General features: G+C 46.2%; 1 protein-coding gene across 8 annotated transcripts in view; it reads right to left on the reverse strand.

The window, feature by feature from the left end:
* Positions 1-22,956, reverse strand: part of AKAP1 (A-kinase anchoring protein 1) — a 406,823-nt gene that overhangs the window by 64,966 nt on the left and 318,901 nt on the right. For all 8 annotated transcript variants that reach the window (XM_085649530.1, XM_085649533.1, XM_085649534.1 and 5 more), the window contains 2 exons: positions 14,660-14,727; positions 13,747-13,820 (listed from right to left, as the gene is read on the reverse strand). In XM_085649530.1, the coding sequence (XP_085505656.1) occupies positions 13,747-13,820; positions 14,660-14,727 (142 nt within the window). The remainder of the gene's footprint in view (positions 1-13,746; positions 13,821-14,659; positions 14,728-22,956) is intronic.

Raw genomic sequence — 22,956 nt, forward strand, 5'->3', positions numbered from 1 at the left:
CCTGGTTGCACTTTCATGCACTGTGTGAACAAGACAGCTAGTCTGTCGAAACGCGTAACGGTTGCTAAATAAATCTATTTTGGGTTGTAATTCGAGAGTGCGTCTTCCTTGAGGATTTTTCAAGTGTGTATAAATATATATATATATATATATATATATATATATATATATATATACACACACTTTTTTTTTTTTTTTATAAATCGATCCTAGGATTAAGAATCCTGGCTCGTACAGGATCTTTAAATATGTCAGGAGCATGCATAATGACCCCTTTAATCATTGGCAATATTTGTACAGTTTTTTGTGACTGTTCAAATGTGTCTAGAAAAAAATCTTCCTCTGCTGTGTCTGAATGCATGTGCACCCCGTGAAATACAGCAGCCCTATTGAGTTGTCGTCCAAAACCAATTTTCTCGTCCGGGGGAGATGGTTGTTGGGTATGGTTGGGGGCTTGGGTGGTCTGGGGGATCTATTGGGATATTGTAATCCCAATCGTCTTGCGGTGGGTCATCTGGATCTGTGAACGGGTGATTAGGGTCACCCCCCACCCCTAGGTCATCATCATCATCATCTGGAGGTGGTGTATGCGGTGGAGAAGTTACAGGCTGAGGTGGAGTAACAGGTTTGGGGAGAGGAGGGGTGTTAGAAGTAAGGACAGGAGAAGGAGGCATAGGTGATGTGGCACAGTCCTTCACAGGCACTGGAGGAATTTGTGCTCACTCGTTGCCCAGGAGTGATGGGGTCGTAGGAGTCTTCTGCCTCTGACACGATTTGGAGATCATCAAAGATGTCCACCGGTTCCAGAGCCGATCTCTGCGCCATGTGTCGTCGAGCTCGACTATCTCGAATGGTCTTCTGTGATCGAAAAGAGGCACAGGCTGGGCAGCTGGACTCGTCATGTTCTGGCGAGAGGCACAGGTTACAGACCTTGCGATGGTCACTGTGTGGAAATTTTGCTCCATACTGGGGGCATTTTTTTGAAAGGCGTCCTTTCCATGAGCCGTAGGCCGTACGGCGTCGATAGGCCCAGCGGCCCGCATCGATGACTTAAATCGAACCGATGAAGAGGCATCGAGATTGATGTGTCTAGTCAATCGGAAAAGTTGGTGAAAGTTTTGCGCGTCAAAAAAGTTTGAAACTAAAGTTTCGAACAGGTGCGCAAAAGTTGCATCCGAACCCAATGGCAGAAAAAGCAATCCGAGGATGGAGTTTATGCCCATGCGCACTATTGTTCAAGGAAGGAGTCCCCTATCTCGTGACTACAAAGACTTCTTACAAGACAACTACGAGGTGCAAGCATCAGAGCCCAACACCAGAGGGCGATCTAATGCTAAGTGTGAGATCTACAGCTCATATGCCTCGAACATAGTGGTTTCCAAAAAGTTGAGTGGTCTAATACCCCAGTGAAATCTGGTAGAAGCAATAAATCCAACCAATCACAGCCATGGTTTACAAGAGTACTTGAAATTTTAAGTACCGAGGTAAGAGAACTGGAACACACATGGCAAAAGAATACAAATGAAGTACGAGTTACTTACCTTCGGTAACAATGTATCTGGTAGAGACTATTCTAGCCGCAGATTCCTTCACGTAGAATTTTTCCCATGCATGAGACTGGATCCGGAAAACGTTTTTCCCAGCTTTCCTGCGCGCCGGGGGGACTTCATCATGTGACTCCGCCCAGGCTTCGTCGCGCATGTGTTGTCAGCGAGGTCACATAAGTCCCACCCCGGCGCACCTACGTTAGTTTTCTTCGGATAACTTTCCCGCGCCACAACGTGGAGTCAGCAGACAAAACTGTGACAGTACAGGAACAGTGTGCGAATGAGCAGCAAAAGGGAATGGTGAGGAACACCATGAAGAGCAGCACCCTGCACTGCAGTACCCGAAGGCAGGGAAAGAATAAAGAACAGGGCAGCAACCCTGCCAGTACAGAGACACCCCCCCCCCCCCCCCCCAACTCCCCCACCCCCCTCCCCGAGACAAGGGACATATGTAACAATGTCACAATAACAGGCAACAGAACTACAACCCCAATCAAAGACAAGGAAGGGGAACCAGTCGGGAACACACAGGGAACGACAAAACTCCAAGACATCCCCCAGAGTGTGACAACTCCATCAGGAACAAGGGCAGAGACAACCAAAAGACCCCCACCTCAAGGGTCGCAAAGAGCCAGAAGTACCAACAAACCTATCCTCCCATGTGACAATGGGGAGGAAAAAGGGGGGGGAGGGAGGGGAAACAGCCCGACAGAAAGAGGGATAGAATGTACACATAGAAGAGACAGCCACCCACAGGGAAGCGAGTGCAAAGGACCAAATCACAAGCCCTCGCAGAACAGGGAGGAAGGGCAGGCCGTGAAGGAATCTGCAGCTAGAATCGTCTCTACCAGTTACATCGTTACCGAAGGTAAGTAACTCGTACATCTGATAGAGACTACTAGTCGCAGATTCCTTCACGTATAATAGATACCCTAGCCATACCCAAGGGGAAGGAGGGTCTGTGAGAGGACCCCACCCACCGGGGCAGGACAGAGGACCGCCCGGGGGAAGAGTCCAAAACAGGACGAGGAGCCCCGTCCCCTAGGCAAAGGGAAATGAAGTGAAGGAGATAGCTAGTCCCCACTCATCAGAGGAGGAAAGGCGCAAAGAGGCCAAACACCCCACGCGAAGCAACAAAACCTCCGCCCAAGGCCAAGGAAAGGAGCACCGAAGGAGAAGAGCAACCTAGTGACTCCAAGGAGAAGAGGCAGAGCAAAGGCAATCCCAGACAGTATGGCGCCGGCGGCAAGGAGCAGGCAGAAGCTGAAAAGGTGGGTTCCAGGTCACCCAGTAAGAATCGTCCAACAACCCGCAGGGGCAAACTGCACCCGCAAGAGGGTGTAGAAATCAGGGACCATCCCCCCACCGGGAGAAGAGGTAAAGCAGAGTGCAAGGCCCACTGGAAGCAGCGGAGAAGGCAGGATGGCAGTCCCACTAAAGCCCCGAAAAGGGACAACTGTGTAGAAAGGACAAGACGCGGCACTGGCAAGCTCCGCCAGACGCCAGGGACACCACAGAACGAACGCTAAAAGCAAAAAGGCAAAGAAGAAGGTAGCATCCGCAACATACCATAACGCCACGAAGAGCAGAAGCCCGCAGGCAACAACAACTCCTTAGCACATACCAGGGCTAAACAACAGCCAACCCTGCCCCACATGGGGCATGTCACATCCCAAGACTTGGGAACCTCTTAGGAAGAAACTTCCGCAGCAGAGGACAACAAAAAAGACCTGCGGCAAAAAACCCTGCAGGAGCTCTACAAGCAGCTGGAGGGCAACACAGAAGGCCCAATCTCAGGCCCAGCATGGTGTGAAAAACCCAAAGGAAAAACACACAGTCAAAAAGGGCTGGCCAGCAGCCAACAGAACCACAACCAGACAACCGGGACGACCCGCCCCAACAGAAGAACAGCTCCAAAAACCAGAGCAACACAGGTCACTGAGGAGGAGAGGGAGGGGGGAGGAGGAGGAGAAGGAGGAGGAGAAGGAGGACGACGACGAAGCCCCGCCAAGAACCTCTGGATAGCGGAGTCTGCAGGGGCATGGAACAAAGAGCACCATCGAAGGGAAGGTCCACCAGCCGTTACCAAACATTCTCCGGGAACACACTGTCTCGAAGCCAGGCATGGCGATGAAGGGCTACCAAAGAAGCCATGGCACGACCCAGCACCTCCGAGTGAAGCGAAGGATAAACGCCGCCAGCTCCCGACCATCCAGAACATGGTGTCGCAAATCCACACAGGCACCCTCCTGAGAAGCGGCAGACATAAGGGTCTTCACCGAGTCCCACAAACAAGAAGTGGCCCTAGCCAAAACACAAAATGTGTTAAGGGCCCGCAGAGCTGCACTGGTCGTGGCAAACCCATTGCGCCCCCAGGAGTCCAGCCAGTGTGCCTCCCGTGACGGGGGGGGAGGGGGAGAGGGGGACAGGTACAATAGCAGCGGCAAAGCAGGAAAGGCAGACTGTAAAAGGGGGCCTCTGGTCGAAGGGTGAAGAGAAAGGGACACCGGATCACGCGGTGCCAGATGATAGCGTTGCAGAAGGTGCTGGGGCACCCCCGTGGCAGGACGTCCCCAAGAGAGAAGAATGGAGAGAACCCTTGAAAGGAAGCAACAGTTCACTACCACCAGAAGCCTGGTGAAGAACCTCCAAAAGATGATCGGCGGGGAAATGGGCAGCTGGATCACCCATACGCAAAATGCCCATAGTCGTGGAAACAGCATGGGCGAAAGCCGCACCTGCCTCCATGGGGCCCCGCGGAGGGGAAAGCAGCTGCTCGTTAGATGACTGCTGCAAACTAAGGCAGCCATCCCCCAAGCCAACCGGAGGAAGGAAGGGCCAAGGCTGGAAAGAAGGAAGAGGGACCGAGGAATGGGGGACCTAAGGCTCCTCCGACGAAGACCGCAGTCGTGGAGACTGCGAAGAGCCGCCTTTTGACGATGTCGGGGAGAAAGTCACGACACGGTGGCCTGTCTCTGGCGAGGAGGACAACAGCAACCGCCGAACCTCTAGAGAAGAGGAGGCGTCCGAAGAAGAGTCAATGACCCGACATCGGCCCGGCGCCGTACAGTCCGCAACCTGAGGCAGGCCACCGTCGACAACCGGCGCCGGAGGAGACGCCGAGGCGACCTCTGACACAGCACACGGCGCATGAGACCAGAGTGGCTAAGGGGTGGCACCGGAACGGCGCCGCCCTGACCTCCGACGAGGCAGCAGAAGGACGAGATGGGCCCGGAAAGGACGAGGAGTCACCCGCCAGCCGCGACTTGTGACAGGGTGAGATGAGCCCTCCGCAGACTCCTGCGGCGTCACCTCGGACAAGGACGCTGCCTGTTCCTAGGACCGAGGAGGGCTCGGTGGTGAGAGCCGAGCCCCGGCGACCTCCCACGACACCACAGGGACTCCCGTGGGAGTTTGCGGCAAAGCAGAGGCACCGTGGTCCGAGGGAGGGACCCCCGAAGGGCCGCACCCCAACGACACCACATCCATCGAGCCTGGATCCGAACCACTCTGCGCCGGAGACGCCGCGGAGGGCCCCGCACACTGCAAGGGATCTGCTGACGTCCCAGGAGGGAAAGGAGGAGGAGAAGCCAGCGAGGCCTGCAAACCCGCCGCATGTGTCTCCATCTGGGCTCTGGACGGCCCCACACCGGAAAATGGTGGATAAGGGGACGACACGCGGGGCCGCACTACCCGCGGAGAGCCCCCGACAGGCCAGAACCCGACCCTTCGAGGACAAACTGTGACACTTACCGATAGGTGAGTGGCACTCCTGCGACCTAGAAGATTGAAGTCGGCGAGGGAAGCCGCGGCCCTGAGAACCCTTCGCAGGGGCCTGACGAGGCGCCGACGCCAACCTGGACATACAAGCCGAAAGAAGTTTCATCCGGCGCTCCCGCCGGGACTTCGGCTTCATCTGCTGGCACGCCTCACAGTCAGTGGAGTTGTGGTGCTCCCCCACCACCACATACAGATGGGGTGAGGATCCATCGCAGACATGAGGCAGCCACACGACGTGCAAGTTTTAAAGCCCGAAGGCATTCTCACACTGTTCCTACACACGCAGCAATAGCGTAAGGGAAAGGCCTAAACAGGCCCAGAGCACAAACCCGATCTGCGTTGCACGTGGAAAAGGAAAAAACTGATGTAGGCGCGCCGGGGTGGGACGTGACATCGCTGACGTCACGTGCGCTGACAACGCCTAGGCGGAGTCGCAGGATGCCGTCCTCCCTGGCGTGCAGGCATGTTGGGCAAAAAGTTTTCCGGATCCAGTCTCACGCCTGGGGATAATTCTAGGTGAAGGAATCTGCAGCTAGTAGCCTCTATCAGATATATATCATATGGTATTGAAGTCTCTGAGAAAGACCTATAAGCTGGCCATTGTTAAAGTTCAAAAGGAAAGCTTCTCCAATTAAATAGCCACCGCTACAAAGGTATTATTTCAACCGCTAAGAAAAACTGTTAAGTGAAACTATACCAAGGTTACGCAGAATATGCCTGATACTCAAAGCATTATCATAAAAAAAAAATCACTGTCAGAATAAGACAGCATTCTTTGAGACACATACCCATTTCAGACACTGCCCCAATATTAGATTTGAAACCACCTAGTGAGCAATATGGGCCTTGATTAGAATTTCAGAAGACTCCCTGGGGAAAAAAGTGACATTTTTGAAGGCTTTAAATCAACTTTATGTCCTGAGACCCTTGTCCATTTCAATTATTTACAGAAGCCTTCTCGAAACAGTGAACGTTCGAAATTAAAATTATGTACCACTCATTCAGTTAAGTATCTATACCAAATAATCAGACTCAGGCCTGGATCTCTCCATTACAAAAAAGAAAAAGGTGGTGAATCCAGATAATCCCACGAATTATAAACCAATAACCAACATTCCATTGTTACTAAAAATAATTTTTAGAAAAGTTGCAACTGTGCAGTTGCAACATCATATGGAGGCGAATAGACAGATGTATAATGGGTTTGTCCACAAAGGGGTATGGACACTGCACTGATTAGTATGCAATCTTCCACTTTGTGACATGGTTAACTCTGGGGACCCGGCCTTCTGATGGGGAGGAGCCATTCAGCGGACTTTGACACCCTTACCTGATCAATTATACATGATAGAATGTAGAAAGTTGTAAGACTGTCATGGATGGAGCTGTTTTGGATAATAAGATAGTCTTTTCACCCTGATTGGAAAGCTAGAGTAGTAGGAGGACACAATTTGCAAACAATAAGCCAAGTTTAAGCGCCAAAGATAACTATTTCGGAAAACACTGAAGAGACGTTCTTAGATAATTAGATGAAATTCTTCGAAGGCCTCAGATGCACTCTCTGAATATTGATGAGTCACTCTTATGAAATTTCTGATGTTCCCGATACTTGGATGCACATGCTATCTTAATTTGTGCTTTTGACAAATGTTTGTAATAAGGATACACTCTTAACTGCAAGTGTGGACAAAGTGCATAGTTTGGTTTGCAGGGCACAAATTCACAATCTTTCAAATAGTTTTCCTGCCAGGCTGGAGCACACATTGCCCTTTGGCAGGCAATGTATTGAGAGCAGACTGCAGAACCGGTGCCTGCTCCACGTAGCAGCCGTCTCTTTACTGTGGGAGCAGCAACTGCACTTTTCAACAAAAGGTGTTGGTTGGGCGCGGGGGGGGGGATGGGGGGAGGGGGCAGAGTGAAGCATTAGGAAAAATGGGGTGCACACTATGGAGTAGAGTACAGTACACTAACCATACCTGGACATTCCAGCAATAGTGTGGTGCAGGCATGGATGCGCATGGGCCCTCGAATCTAGATCAGCACCTCGCCAAGATCAGCACCTCACCCAGTAAAATGTTACGTTTGTAGCAAAGCCTCTATGCTCATCACAGGTACAATGGGGTTTAGGGCCATGGGTATGATGGTACAGTAGGTGGATGCCAAATGTCAACATGCACTATTCAACACCACAGGCGAACTGATGGCAGCAACATACTTTCTTGGCACCTTGCAGAAGTTGGGTTTTGCCACTTTAGGGAATGCCAGTTATGGCAAATTTGCTGCAAATCCCTGAATAGTGGAGTGATTCCAACGCCTTGATAAAAGCAATAGTCACACCCTTCTGAAAAAGCCAACCCTACATCCCATGTCTCTAAATAATTACAGGCCAATATCTCTTCTATCTTATCTGGTGAAAATCCTGAAAAGCTTTGTCAGCAAAAAACTCTAGAAACCAATCATTTTGGAGGATGAGCAATTTGATTTCTGTTCAGGACAGGGAAATGAAACTGCTCTACTCATAGTCCAGGATTTTCTTCGAATGAGAGTAGACAAGGGTCACACAGTGGTATTGCTCTTACTAGATCTGTCTGCTGCTTTCGATACGTTCAGTCATGGCATTCTCCTCAACTGGCATTCTTCAATTGGAGTTAGGGTACGATGGCAAAGTGGCTGCAGTTCTGTCTAATAGGCAGCATGCGTTAGCTCTCCCCATTTCTACTCTAAAAACAGGGTCATTAAATATGGTGTCCCACAAAGGTCTTCAATAAGTCCCATACTTTAAAAAAAATATCTATATGATCCCACTGATTTCACTCATCAAATCATACATCAATCTAATTAATCACGCTGATGATACCCAATTGACCTCGTCATTGGAAGGAGAACAATCACGGCCACTGGACACATTCCACGAGTGCATCTAAAAGTTTGCAGCTTGGCTTAAATCCAACAAACTACAGTTTAATAATGACAAGACTGAGATTTTAAGCTGCCCAGCATACAAAATTCCAACCCCTCTTCCTCCCGGTTTCTGGCCCATGTCCTCAGACAAGTCTCTGGTGCCCTCAGACTGTTCGAAACCTGGATGTTACATTTGAAAGGAAGCTTAACTTGAAAGCCCAAGTTAACAAGACGGCTGGAATTTGTTTTTCCCCAATTAGAGCACTGTGCATGAATATTCCAACTGCTTCCCATCTCATATGGAGCACTTGTGGTACGCAGTGTAATTTTGAGCCAGCTGAATTACTGTAATGCCCTGCTACTAGGAACCCGGAAGTACATAATCAAGAGACTCCAGAGAATTCAAATAGTGGCAACCAAGCTAAACCTAAAATAGGCCAAGAAGGTCTTCTGCATCCCCGTCTATGAAGGAGCTATACTACCAGAGGATTGTTTAAATCTCCCTGTATTGTTTCTAAGGCCCTTCACGGGACTGGACCAATTCCCCTGCAGAAATGGCATGTCCCCAATGGAAACTTACGCTCGTCCTCCTCCAATATGGCCAGGGTGCCCAGATTCAGAAGAACCAGACAAAGGTGGGGGGGGGGGGGGTATGGAAGGGGGAAGCTTTAAAGATTGAAGCGGATAGCATATGAAAAACTCCCAACCGCCCTGAGACTGTTGATTTAACCTACTTTAGGCAAAGGCTTAAAACATGGCTTTTTCCCAAAAATTAGTGTGTGGCTTATGACTTGCTACTAGCTCAATAATTGCAGACCATCGGCACTCTGTACGGCACCCCAAGTCTTATTCTTGAGTAATACAGCACCAGGGAACCGGTTAGGTGGCAGTGTGCTTTATAAGTAATTTATAAAAAGTGCAACAGCAGTGTGTTATGGTTAACTGGCAATCATGCACAAGCAGTACTGATTAAGATGGAATAGTAAGATAGCAACTGAGTACAAGAAGCTTATGGGCCATCACGTAATAGTTGGCGTCATTCGTAGCTCCAATTATTGGTTGATTGTGAAGCGGTAACATTTCTTTTTTTTTTTCTTAACATACCAGGTTTAGTCCTTCTGACCTTTATATAGATGCACACATGAAACTGGAATCCGGCACCACCTCTACTTGTGACTGTAGTAACAAAGTCTTTCTCAGTCCTGGAGTATGTTCCACACTCCTTCAGGTGAGACTGCCCAAGTTGCCACTGATAATTTGTCTCTTCACAGTTGAGCAGAGGATCACACTGAGTAAGCCAAAGGGACAAACATACCAAAAAGTGCTGGCCGTTGAATTCAAAGTTGGCTTAACATATCTGAAGGGTGCACCTTTAAAAGTGCATTTCATTCATGTACCGTGCAGCTAAATGGCAAGGAGCTAGCAAGGTTAACTCACTTCAGTTCTGCAGGCAGGAGCCAAATGACATTGGCCCACTGAGGGACTGTTGCTATGACCTAGATCCTTTAGCAGTAATGGACACAGGATGTAGAATTAGTTGCCACAAACTGTTAGTTGTGCCTCGGTCCGATGAAAGGTAAGGTAGTTACTCATGATAAAAAGAGTACCAAAACTCCACTGTTGAGTAAAGAACAAATTACTTGCGTTCAGAAATGAACTCTCTGGTGTATACTCAGATTCCTCACCTTATGAATAATCCCCAGGGTGCCAGGCTTGTATCCGGAAACTTTCTGAGCAGTTCTCCTAAGTGCTACTAGGTGGTGTTGTGAGGCTCCATGCAAATGTGATTTCAATCAGACGTGATGAGCAGAGCCGCACATAAGTGCCACCAAGCGCGCTGACGTCAGTTGCTTACTAGACTGTCTGTACCATCAGACACAGTCAATCAGCAAATTGGTATGACCAGTGTGCAGATTCTAGATTGTGACATTTATAGTTGGAAGAGTCCATTTCAAATAATGGTGAGGAATGAGGGTGGGTAAGGAATCTCTCACCTCAGCAGTACTTCCCAAGGTGGTGGGCCATAACTGGCTTTGACCAAAAAGCAGTGCAGGATCAAATGGGCAAAATATCCTTCAACAGACCCAACTGTTGAGGCAGTAGTGCTTAATGAAGGTGTGTATCGATGTCCACATGGCTGCCTGACAGATGTCCAAGACAGACAATCCTAATGCTTAGGCACTGAAAGTAGCTTTTGCCAAGGTGAAACAAGCTTGCAGGCCTTCATATGGGCTGCTTTTCTCAACAGAATGTAGTAGATTTGTATGCAGATAACCATCCATTGGGAGATGGTCTGCTTTTGCACTGCTTTGCTGCAGAAACCATACAACAAACTGATCTACTCAATGTTCCATGGTATGATCAATATAGAAAATCTACTCTTTCAGGATCCAAATGTGGAGGATCTCTTCCTCTCTAGAGGGATGAGGTGTAGCAAAGAATGGCCTGTTCCTCACGAAAAGGAGCAACCACTTTCAGTAGAAAGGTAGCTCTGGTCCTCAAAAGCAACTTATGAACGAAGGTGGATTTATACGGAGAGCCTGAAGTTCACTCACATGTCTAGCCAAAGTTATGGCGATGAGAAAGATGATCTTTAAAGTCTCAAGGGACAACTGTGTGACCGCGCAAACATGGTGCACATCAAGAATCTGAGGACTAAATTCAAGTCCCACTGGGACATCACAAAGGGTTGCAGTGGAAACAAATATTGCAAACCTTTGTTTAACCTCATCATAACTGGTGATATAAATAAAGGCTGATACAGCATCAGTGAGAAGGCTGAAAAAGCCAAAAAGTTGCACTTAACAGAGCCAAAGGAAAGTCCCTTTCTTGGCTAGAAACAGAACAAACAGCAAAACTTAAGACCACTTTGCCTGTGAAGGGTCAATTTGTCAGATGCAGCACCAATTCAAAAATTGTCCCAGCGGCTAGCGTAGAGTTATTTAGATGAGGAACGCTTCACCACCAAGATGATATTCCTTACCATGGGGTGCAGGTCTAAGGAGGTAAACTGTCACTGCTCAATTTCCAAGCATGGATATGCAGGCACAGGTGCAAAAACCTGCCCTGCTGCTGCAACAGAGTATCCTTCTGTGCTTGTTGCATTACCACATGGCAGTGGTGCCGTCAGTGAGCACCTACACCAGATTTCCTCTGTTGGCGGACAGGAAGGCCTGCAACTCCAAGCGAATCACCCTCAACTCCATTAAGTTGATGTGGAGTCGACGCTCCACTGGAAACCAGAGCCCCCTGTTTTCAATATCTCCCAGATGGCCTCCCCAACCCAGCGGTGGTGCATCAGTGACCGCTGTCCGCTCTGGGTGGGATAAGGAGAGGGGCATGCTACTGACCCAATCCTAGTCCAGTAGCCACCACTGCAGATCTTTTGAAGTCTCCTCCGAAATCTTGATACAATAAAACCGATTTCTCAGATGATAGTCCCACTGGAATTTCAGGTCAGAGCCTCCATGTACCACCTGGCTTGTGATACTAGCAGAATGCAGCAGGCCATCATTCAAAGGAACCTCAAAGTCATCCTCACTGAGACCTAGGGCAGAGGCAAAAACATCAAGATCATAGCCTGAATGTCCTGCTAAGGAGTCAAGTGTGACTTCGGCTAGCTCACAGTGAACCCCAACGATGTTAAATTTGTCGTAGTCTGGAGGTGGTTGATGCCACCTCGGGTGAGCCTGCCTTGAACAGCCAGTCATCAAGGTGGGGAAGACTGGTACCCCTGACCTCCATAGATGTGGAGAAACCAGCATCACTTTTGTGAACACTGAAAGGGCACTGAGGAGCTCAAACGGGAGCATAGCAAACAGAAAATGTGCCTGGGCCCCCGTGAACTGCAGCTATTGCCTGTGGGCCTGCAGGATGTGGATGTGAATATAAGCACCCAGGAGGACCAACACCATCATCCAGTATTCCAGGCATATAGGACCTGTGCTAGTGCGAGCATCATTTATTCATCCTTCTGCAGGAAGGCGTTGAGGAAGTAAAGATCTAAAATAGAAGGCCTCTGTACTTCATGGGCACGAGGATGTAGAGGGATTAACACCCAGTTCTTACTTCTGAGGCCAGAAATCTCTCTATCACACCCCTTTGGCCAAAAGGGACGATAGTTACTCCCATAAGATAGACTGGTGGTCCTCTGCCAGACACCCTGAAGGCAGTGGAAGGTGTGGCAGAATAGAAAGGAAGCCTCGGCATACAATTTGAAGGACCCACTTGTCCATTGTGATGACCTGCCACCAACCCTTGATGACATAATGGATCCTGGCTCCAAGAGGATGGCTGTATGCCAACAAGGACCTACTAAGGTGATTTTGCTGTTGCAGCCACAGGGGCGGAATGATCTCTGAAGATCTCTGAACCACTGCTCAGTCATGAAAGCGCCGAAAAATTTGGTGAGCTGGAAGAGGAGTCTCATGTTGACAGACGAGGAGACCTCACCCACAGTCTTGAATAGGTCCGAATTGCTAGTTAAATTGCATTGTGGGTGCAGAAAAGCACAAGGAAAGTGCTGTGGCCCTGGTCGCCTTAAAACACTACAAGGCAGAGCTGCTTCATCTGCAAAAAAGGCAAGAACAGCCAAAAGGCATGTCTATTAAAGATGCCTGGAAGTTTCAGGAGAAGTATCATCAAAAGCGCTTTATGTAAAATATAGCACAACACATTCAATGATGTTGCTAGTATGGCAATTTAAAAGCACATACAGTAATAGTCTATCCCTAAACTTATGATGGTGCTATAAGACCACACTTTCCATGTCGAACACCATTCTAAGTTACAGTTCACTGATTTGCTTTTATTTAGCAGCACCATGTGAAAAGATGCAATTTATTTTATTATTTGTCGGAAAACGTAGCCTGAAGCACCCTTGCATCCGCCTGAACATCAATCCTCTGCCATCTGTGGGACTTCAGCAACAAAACGAGAATGAGGGGACAGGAGCAATGAGTCAACAAGCAACGAAGGAAGACGCAAGACAACTTCGAAGCAACAAAGAGTACCTGGCATTCGAGTTTGAGCAACAAAAGGACACCAATAAAGAAATTAATAAGTACCTGGTCCATGCTCGATCCACAGGATTAACACATGAAAAGGAAGTGAAGTCTGCATATGGTGAACAATGAGAAGCAAGGAAATGAGACTGACAGAGCCAAATCAATGGTTTGTACGGGCAGGCTAAAAGAGTAAAAAACCCTTATAGAGCTTTAGAACTAGATTGTCACATGCGACAGGGCATGCATGCGCTCTGCCTACAAACAAGACCTAAAAATTAAACCACTAAAATTCAGAACTTCTGAATACAGATTCAAGAAAATAATTAAAAACAGTCACTCAATGAATATGTACGTTATTTATTCTAATTTACCCTATAAATAGGTTCATAACAATATCTAGAAGATAAATAAGAAACAAGGGTTGTCTCAAAAGGTAAGACTAAATGCACCTGGTGGCCTACGCTAGGCACCTCCATTGTACATAAATTGACACTCAGATCAAAATAGGTTACCTGTGCAAGCAGGGCTGTACCTCTCGTCATTTCATTAACCGTCACATCAGCTTCAGAAGAGAAGTGATCCTCGTCTGTTTAGAGAAAAACAAAGCACAAACAGTTAAAATAAGAGATTATTAAGGAGACTCATTTTTAGAGCTCATGGTTTCATCATTTACCTCAAATTAAGATGGAGGGCTCCTTTAGTCTGCCATAGTCCTGCAGCAGCATTTGACAGAATAGTGCAGTCTATAGTAAATTTCATTACATACAAAATTACATCTGTGAACACTACACATTTCTGTATTAGGTGTCAATACTTAAGCTATGATTAGATATTACTAGAAAATTACTTTATTCCATTTATCTTCAATAATCATTGATCAACTACTAACAAGGAACTGTATCTATTAAAGTACAACCATTCAGGACCCCTAATATATATCTTACAACTCCTATCTCTGCTTTAGATTGTTGCTACTACTACAACAGCAATGCAATTATACTGGTTAGCTATAGTTAACTGTTCTGCTGTAAAAGGACAAATATGCTGTATAGGATTTAACTATCTACTACCACTTCCATTCTAGTCTTTAGCCTATGTCAGTTAAAGTTTCCATAGTCCTCCCTGCTGACCAGTTTCAACAATTTGGTCATTTTCTGTGGCTTACAGCAAGCAGCAGGATTACCTGCACATGTAGACAAATTGGAGCATCCAAGTCATACTACGAAAGGCAATTAACAAAATGCAACTAACAAAATGCACAACTACAGTCCTTAAAAATGTCAACTTAGACAATTAAAATGTTATCGTAATTTAAGTACTTTCTAACCATGACACAAGCTATGTATATAATGTAAACTTGATTGCAGCCTTCAGACTAAGCTTAGATAATTTTTTTAATGTGTATTTGTTAAAGAAAACATTTACCTGGAAGAGGTATCACATTGTCCAATAAAACCTCCGATCCTTGGAAAGGTAGTGTTACAAAATCCGATCTGAAAGATAAAACAGGGACAATCTATTGTAAAAACGTTGCAAAAAGTTAAAATTGAAGCTAAAGGACAAAATACTACCTACAAGCCATTTTGATTTTCAAGATTCATTGAGGTTCCATGACCAACTGCAGTCTGTCCATAAAAACTGGGTGTCTCAGGGTAGCATGAAGGCCGAAAACATTGTGCAAATACCCACCAAACTATTGTGTCTATCCCTCAAGGAGTGAAATGTTCGATTCTGGATAAATATTCCTAGAAAGAATCCAACATATTCAAAGTACACAATAACAAGGGGCAGGTTTAAGCGCAGCAGCAGGCATCCCAGGAAGCAAATACTACAGAAGATAATTAAATATGAACACGTATGTAAGTTTTATATTCGTCCTGAAAAGCTAATCTGACTGGAATGAAAAATGAAGCAAACACAAGGAGATGATGGACGGAGCGCTGAAAGCTTTTAAACAATCACCCCAGGCACAGATCTTGGTTAAATCCATCATCGTTCTTTAGCTCACTTCGCCACCTCAATTTAGATCCAGCTATATGCAAATCAGTCTTGACCCTGTGCCTCATGGGAACAGTCCATCGTCTCCTTGTGTTTGCTTTGTTCGCTCTAAGTTGTGAGGGTATGCCAGACATGGGACCCGTGCTCACTTTGCCACTAGATTCAAGCTATCCTGGCTGATGAGGGGTGTTACCTCGAAACCGGTCCCAGGATGCTTCTTTCCGGTTCAAGCAAGACCTGGCATGGCAGTTCGGGCTGGACTGTTCCAATTTCCAATGATTTGCATACAGCTGGGTCTGAACTGAGGTGGCAAAGTGAGCTAAAGAACGATGGTGGATTCAACCCAGATCTGTGACTGGGGTAAATGTCTGAAAAGTTTCACTGCTTCAGTCCATCTTGTGTTTGCTTTGAATTGAAAAATGGCCAACCGAGAGACGACCAGGTGTAGGCATCTAAAAAGGTGTGGTAAATTTCCGGCAGACTTTTGAGGTCAGGGTGACTGTGGCTTAAAAAGTGAACACAACTTACATGTATATCAGACCTCAATAAACAATCTATAACGACTTTGAAATTCATCTTGCCGAGGAAATACTTTGTAGAATTACTAGACTGGCAGATGAGCACAGCAATGACTACATTCTCAAACTTCAAGCTCCTTCACACCTTTGCATTATCTTGAGGCACACGCAAAGGGATACTAAAAGCCATGTACAAGCCCTTTGTATTTCAATAAAATTGCCTTCTACCATAGGAATCATTTTAAAGTGTTCGCTTTCCAACGGAAACGGTATTCATCCACCACATAAAACTGAATCTCCATACCAAAACGGTCCTATCTTCTCACAGTCTTAACAATGGGATTTAGAAGATACAGGTCGCAACCCGAAGAAAACATGCAGGGAAAGGATAAGAATTCCAGACTTTCTAGAAGTAAAGATGCAGTCTTTAACATCAGAAATCCTGTTCCAGCAGATGTACAACGTCTTAACCATCTCACGCAAAGGTCAGTAAATGTTAACAGTGACTATAATGCAGCCATGCCTGCAAACCACAAGATCCTTCTGCATGTAGTAAAATTGCTCAATGTTTAGGCAACAGGAGAGCATATGGAAGCCTAGGACAGACTGTTCACTCTTTAAAAGAGAAGGGAGTGTCACAGAATTAATAGGATTTTGAATGGAGAAAGATATTGGATCATACAAAAGAAACTAAAAACGTTAACACCCATCACCAGGCTGTCTTCGATTGGACCAGCAGTAACGTGTAAATTTTGATCCTGTGTAGTCCAGAATATATGTGCCATTGCAGTAACCAATTTCAGTAACATTACATAAGAACTACAGACACTACAAAGAATACTGAAAACAAGGAAAATTCTTAATAATGTGAAATTATAAATACAGACTTCACCAGATGGGAGTTCTGCACCACTAAGTGCAATTTTCATTTGTCTGTAGCAATTGGGCTAGTACCTAGTTAAGTAGCTCAGAGAAATTTGTGGAAACAAGCCTAGCAAAATCAAAGTTCTACGAAGAATTTAGGAGCAGAAAATTACTGTACATCCAATTATATAATCTGCAAAAGCAGTTTTGGATGCAACTAGAGGCTGGCTTCACGGTCTGCATTTTGCTAATCGTTGAAATCTTGCCAATAGAGCTTTATTATCAAACAACTGAAAGAAAAAACAGGTGTTGTGATGAACTCTACCAATACGCAGAAACATATTGCATTTTAAATAAGAAAGCCAGATGACCAAGTTACTTGCCTTCAGTAACACTTTCTGGGGAATACTCTTCATAATGGCAGATTCTGCACCATAGAATACTACCCAGGTGCCATGCTGAATCAGGAAAATATTTTATAGCATTGCTTCCACACACATTAAGTGGCATTGCATTGCTCCCCACTAGCCCGGAAGTAACAAAGCAGAGCCACATATAAACCACCCCCAGTGTGCTGACATCAGTTTATCTGTACTCTTTCAGCAGGACAATTGTTGGCAATAGTATGCTGCATACTAACATTGAGATATTAAAAAGTGGCCACTCCACAAGGGAGGTGGGGGGGGGGGGGGGGGGGGGGAGTTAGGAGTGGAATTTGCAGTTTGAGTATCCACCAGAAAAAGCATTACCAATGGTAACTTCTTGTACTGATGTATACTTCTAACTGCAGATTCCTCAGCTTAGAATGGATACAAAAGCAGTACCTCCCCAGGTGGAGGGTCTGTGGAGTGGGAGCACAACAAGAGGCCTTTCAGGACCAAGCGGACAAACTGTCTTTCCAGGCAGACCTGGCCATCAAGGCAACAGTGCTTTGGGAATAACAAGTTACTTACATCAAATAACACTCTTTCTTATAGATACTCTTGATCACAGATTCCTCATCTTTTGACCCCAGTCATCAAACTGGATCCTGAAACTTCACAGCAGGGGCCTTGAACACCAGTAGGTGGCACTGTGCAGCTCTGTACCGTCATTCCGCTCTGGAAGTGACGCATGGAACCGCTATAAGTGCCACTTGCGCACTGACAGCAGTTACATTGTAGGCCATCCTAAACCTCAACACACAGTCCAACAGCAAATTGGCTTGGACCAGTGTGCAGCTCTCTAGATGTGGGAACATTTTAGGTGGAAAAGTGCCCAGTTCACTAAATAAGGGGGATGGGAGGGTCAGTGAAGAATCTGAAGTTAGATAGAGAATCCACCAGAAGGATAATGTTACTTACCCGGTAAGCATCTGTTCTTGGCATGTAGAGCTGTAGATTCACATGCTTTGCATACTCCTGCCATCTAGTGTTGGGTCAGGATGTTTGCAAGTCATTTTTCTTCGAAGAAGTCTTTCCAGTCACAAGGTGACTCCTCCTTTTGGTGAAAGTGCGCATGGGCATCAACTCCATTGTTAGATTGTTTTCCCGCAGAGTGTGAGAATGGAGTTAGTAAGTGTAGAACAGAGATGTCCATGCGTATGTATGTAAACTTTGAACTGCAACAACTACAGGTGAGCAGGGAGGCGGGTGGGCGCATGTGAATCTACCGCTCTACATGCCAAGAACAGATGCTTACTCGGTAAGTAACATTATCCGTTCGAGGCATGTGAGCTGTAGATCACATGCTTTGCATAGACTATAAAGCAGTATGCTGCAAGAGCAGTGGTTAACTTGAGTACTGCCTGGCCTACATTAGCTTGTTGCCTCGCTAACACATACACTAATGTTTGGTGAATGCATGCGGTGTAGACCATGTTACTTACTGCCTTACAGATGTCAGAAAAGGGGATATTCCACAAGAAGGCCATAGTAGCCCCTATTTTGCGAGTCGAATGCACTCTAAGAGGTATTATCAAAGTTCTTTTTGCTTTCATATAACCTGTCTGGATACATTTTACAATCCATCTTGCAATGCCGGATTTAGAAATTGGATTGCCTTTGTGTGGTGGAGCAAAAGCAATAAAGAGTTGCTGTGTCTTACGAAATTCTTTTGTTCTTTCAACGTAATATAGTAGAGCTCCTCCAACATCAAGGATGTGTAGAGCTTGTTCTGCTACATAATCAGGTTGATGAAAGGACACAAATAACTCAACCGACATATGAAAGGCAGAAGCTACTTTATGGAGAAATTTAGGATTGATGCGGGAACCAAACTGTCTTTGTGAAACAAAGAAGGGCTCTTGCATAGTTAATGCCTGGAGTTCACTAATTCTTCTCAGTGAAGTTATTGCGATGAGGAAAGCAACCTTCCATATGAGGAATTGTAATTGGTACCTATGCATTGGTTCGAATGGTGGAGCCATTAGCCTTGTAAAGACTATGTTTAGGTTCTACACTGGTGCAGGTGGGACTCTGTGGTATCACTCTTTTTAATCCTTCCATAAAGGATTTAATCACAGGTACTCTGAATAGAGATAAGTGGTGTCTGTTTTGTAAGTATGCAGCTACTGCTGCCAGATGTAAGTGAATTGATGTGTAGCTAGTCCAGATTGATGTAAATGCAAGAGGTAACGGATGATATTCAGTAAGGAAGCATCGAGAGGACTGATTGTTACAATACATAACAAATCGCTTCCATTTTCCCTGCATAGCATGTCCTGGTAGTTGACTTTCTAGCCTCTTTTAGGATATTCATACAGTCTGGTGGTAGGTGTAAATAACCAAACCATTACTTCAGGAGCCAGATCACCAGGTTGAGTTCTTTGGGATTTGGATGCTTGATTTCTCCATGGCTCTGAATGAGGAGACTGGATGTGAGATGCAGCTGTTGATATGGAACTACGGACAGCTCCAGCAGGGTGGTGAACCAGGGTTGACGGGCCCATGTGGGAGCTATGAGAATTAGTGCGAGGGATGTTTGCCTGTGCTTCCGAACTACTAGTGGAATGAGTGGGAAAGGCGGAAAAGCGTAAGCAAATATCCCGGACCAGTTCATCCATAGGGCATTGCCTTTGGAGAGCGGATGTTGGAACCTGGAGGCGAAGCTTGGGCATTTTACATTTTCTGCTGTGGCGACAGGTCTATCTGAGGAAATCCCCATTCCTGAAAGTAGGGGAGGAGAACATGAGGATTAAGTTCCCACTCATGGATTTGCAGCCTCAGTTTGCTAAGAAGATCAGCAATCTGATTGTTTACTCCCAGAAGGTGTTCTAAAAGGAGATAAATTCTGTTGTGTATAACCCATTTCCAAATGGCTTTTGCTTAGTGTGACAGTTGGAGAGTGTGCGTCCCCCACTTTTGTATATAGTACATAGTGGTCAAGTTGTCTGTTTGGACCAGGACAGCTTTGCCTACAAGGTGAGTTTGAAAGGCTGTAAGCGCTGAAAACACGGCTAGCAGCTCTAGGTAGTTTATATGGAGATTTTAGTGCTTTTGACTCTATTAGCCTTGGATTGTGTGATCCTGTAAGTGAGCACCCCAGCTGGCGAGTGATGCGTCTGTCGTTAGCACCGTCTGTGGAACTGGGTCGACAAAGGGCCGCTCTTTGGAAACATTTTGTGGGTTCCACCACTGCAGAGAGCAATGGGTGCGGCCGTCGACCAACACTAGATCGGTTAAATCGACCCTGCGACTGTTTCCACTGATTTGCGAAGCATTCTTTGAGGGCATGCATGTGTAGTCTTGCATAGGGTAATATGATTCAAGATGCCATCATTCCCAGCAGTTGCAAAACTCTGGCTGGTAATGAGTGGTTGAACTGAAACCGAGTGAGACTGAATACCATGAATTCCGGCTGCACTGGGAGAGGCTAGAGCTTTTTGAGTGTCTATGGTGGCTCCCAGATAAGGCTATGTGCTTGAAGGCTGCAGATGAGACTACAAAGCATTCACTGTAAACCCTAGTTGATGTAGTAGGTTAATTGTGGATTGAGTGTGTTGGACACTTCTGTTAAGTACCGGCACTGATGAGCCAGTCGTCAAGGTATGGGAAGACGTGGATGTGCTGTCTTCTCAGATGAGCTGCGACTACTTCCCGGCATTTGGTAAATACTCAGGGAGCTCTGGTGACTCCGAACGGTAGTACTTTGAATTGGTAATGTTGACCTGCCATCACTTATCAGATATTTGCGATGGGCGGGGTGAATTGGAATGTCGAAGTAAGCATTCTTTAAGTCTAGAGTAGACCAAGTCACCCTGTTGTAAAAGTGGGAGCTATTGTTGAAGTGTCATCATGTGGAAATGTTCTTTCTGACAGTATGTAGTGGTTTAGTTTCTGAGGTCCAGAATAGGTCTTAAGTAGCCGTCCTTTTTGGGAATTAGAAAATACAGGGAGTAAACACCTGACCCTTGATATTGTAATGCTACTGGCTCTATGGCTACTTTTAATAAGAGAGACCGGGTTTCCTATTTGAGCAGGTGCAAATATTCCGGTGACAGTTTGTGAGAAAGAGGTGGAATGTTTGGAGGATTGGTGGTAAGCTCCAGGTAATAACCATGTTGTATAATTCCTAGCCCCCAATTTAATGTTGGTATGGATTGCCAAATGGGGAGGAATTGTAGAAGACGTCCCACTACAGGTGTTAAATGATATGGGGAAATGGTAAGTAAGTCACTTCTGGTTAGGGGAAGGGAGTTACAGGGTGTGGAATCTACGCCCCTACCTTTGCCACTGTTTCCTCTGTATCCTCCTCTAAAGAAACCTCTTGGGGGAAGATCGATTTTTGCCTTTATATGAGGAAACAATGGTGTCTGAGGATGTGGTCTTGGATCCCCACAGTAAAAGGAGCAACGGAAAGAGCCCTGGTTCGAAGGAGACTGTAGGGCTCCCATAGATTTAGCTACCTCCGTGTCCTTTTTCACTTTCTCTTATGCCTGATCAACTTCAGGCCCGGAGAGATGCTCTTTATAGATGATTTGCTGGACTTTAGGTTTGACACCGGAAATCTTCAACCAGGCGTGTCGCCTAAGTAACACACTAGTGTTAATCTCTCGAGTGTTAATCTGTCGAGCTGTGGTATTAGCAGCATCTAAGGCACATCTAAGAGGAATTAGAGAGGCGCTTTCCTTCCCGTATGAAATCTTGTGCTTTAGCTTTGTGCTCATCTGGGAGATATTGGAGCAATTGCTCCATTTCGTCCCAATGTGCTCTATCATACCTGGCTAGGAGGCTCTGGGTGTTGGCAAGGCACCAATGATTCACTGCCTGAGCAGCTTTCATTTGCCAGAGGAGTCTATTAATTTTGACTCCTTGTCCAGAGGGGGGAGCATCCCCAGAGGTTTGTGAATTAGCCAGTTTATGGGCATTAGAGATAACAAGGGAGTCTAGGGGTAACTGCCCCTTAATGAAGACTGGATCAGACAGAGCAGGCTTATACTTATCTATTCTAGGAGTCCGAATACAAGCACAAACAGGGTCCCTGAAGAGGTCATCGGCATGTCTCATGCCTTTGAGTATAGGGAGAGTGACTAGACCAGTGTGTACTACTCAAAGTTTCAAACAAGAAATCTTCTAGAGATTCTTTGTGTAGTTGTACCCCGTGATACTGTGCAGCTCAAGCAAGCAGTTCTAAATAACCTACGTTGTCGTCAGGAGGGGAAGGCTTTGGAGGGGAAGGCTTTGCAGGGTAAAGGTCTGGGTCATTATCTGTAGGTGGATCAATAGTGTGGTCTTTCCAAGGATCTACAGGTAATTGAATATCCCCATCTACATCATCAGGTTGTGAGGGTGAGTAGTTCTGTAGTGTGATAGCTAATGGTTCTAATGTTGGAGAAGGTGGTGAAGGTGTAGGGGAACGTGGTGGAAAGAGGAGAAGGGTTAGTATCGACCTTCTTCTTCTTTAAAGGAATCTTATATTATATGTCCTCTGGCTCAGGTTTGCGTTTGCGAGGCAGTTTGGTAAGATGTCCTGTATCATGATTAATGTAACGTTCCTTTTGTTTAGGATCCGATTTGGGACATGGGAAGTCGAAAATCGTATCCTGCAGCTTGGAAGGAGCATTGCCGGGATGGAATGCCCTTTCGGTGTGGAAGGTTCCGGCTCCGAAGCAGTTTTCAATTGCGGCATGGAGGGTTACGGCTCTGAAGCAGTCTTTGGCTTTGAGCTCAAAGGTTTCAGTTCCATGTCTGACTTTGGCCAACTCGATCCAGAGCCAGAAGGCTTGACAATGTGTTTTGGTGCCGAGCTGGGAAGCAGGGCGTCAAACATCTTGGTGCCAACCTTGGCCCGGAGGTGGAACTGAAAGCCTTATGCTTAGTTTGAGTTGGATTTCAGGGCAAGAGGTATTCAGTACTCACAGGA

This window comes from Triturus cristatus, chromosome 3_2 (assembly GCF_964204655.1).
Source record: "Triturus cristatus chromosome 3_2, aTriCri1.1, whole genome shotgun sequence".
Lineage (NCBI taxonomy): Eukaryota > Metazoa > Chordata > Amphibia > Caudata > Salamandridae > Triturus > Triturus cristatus.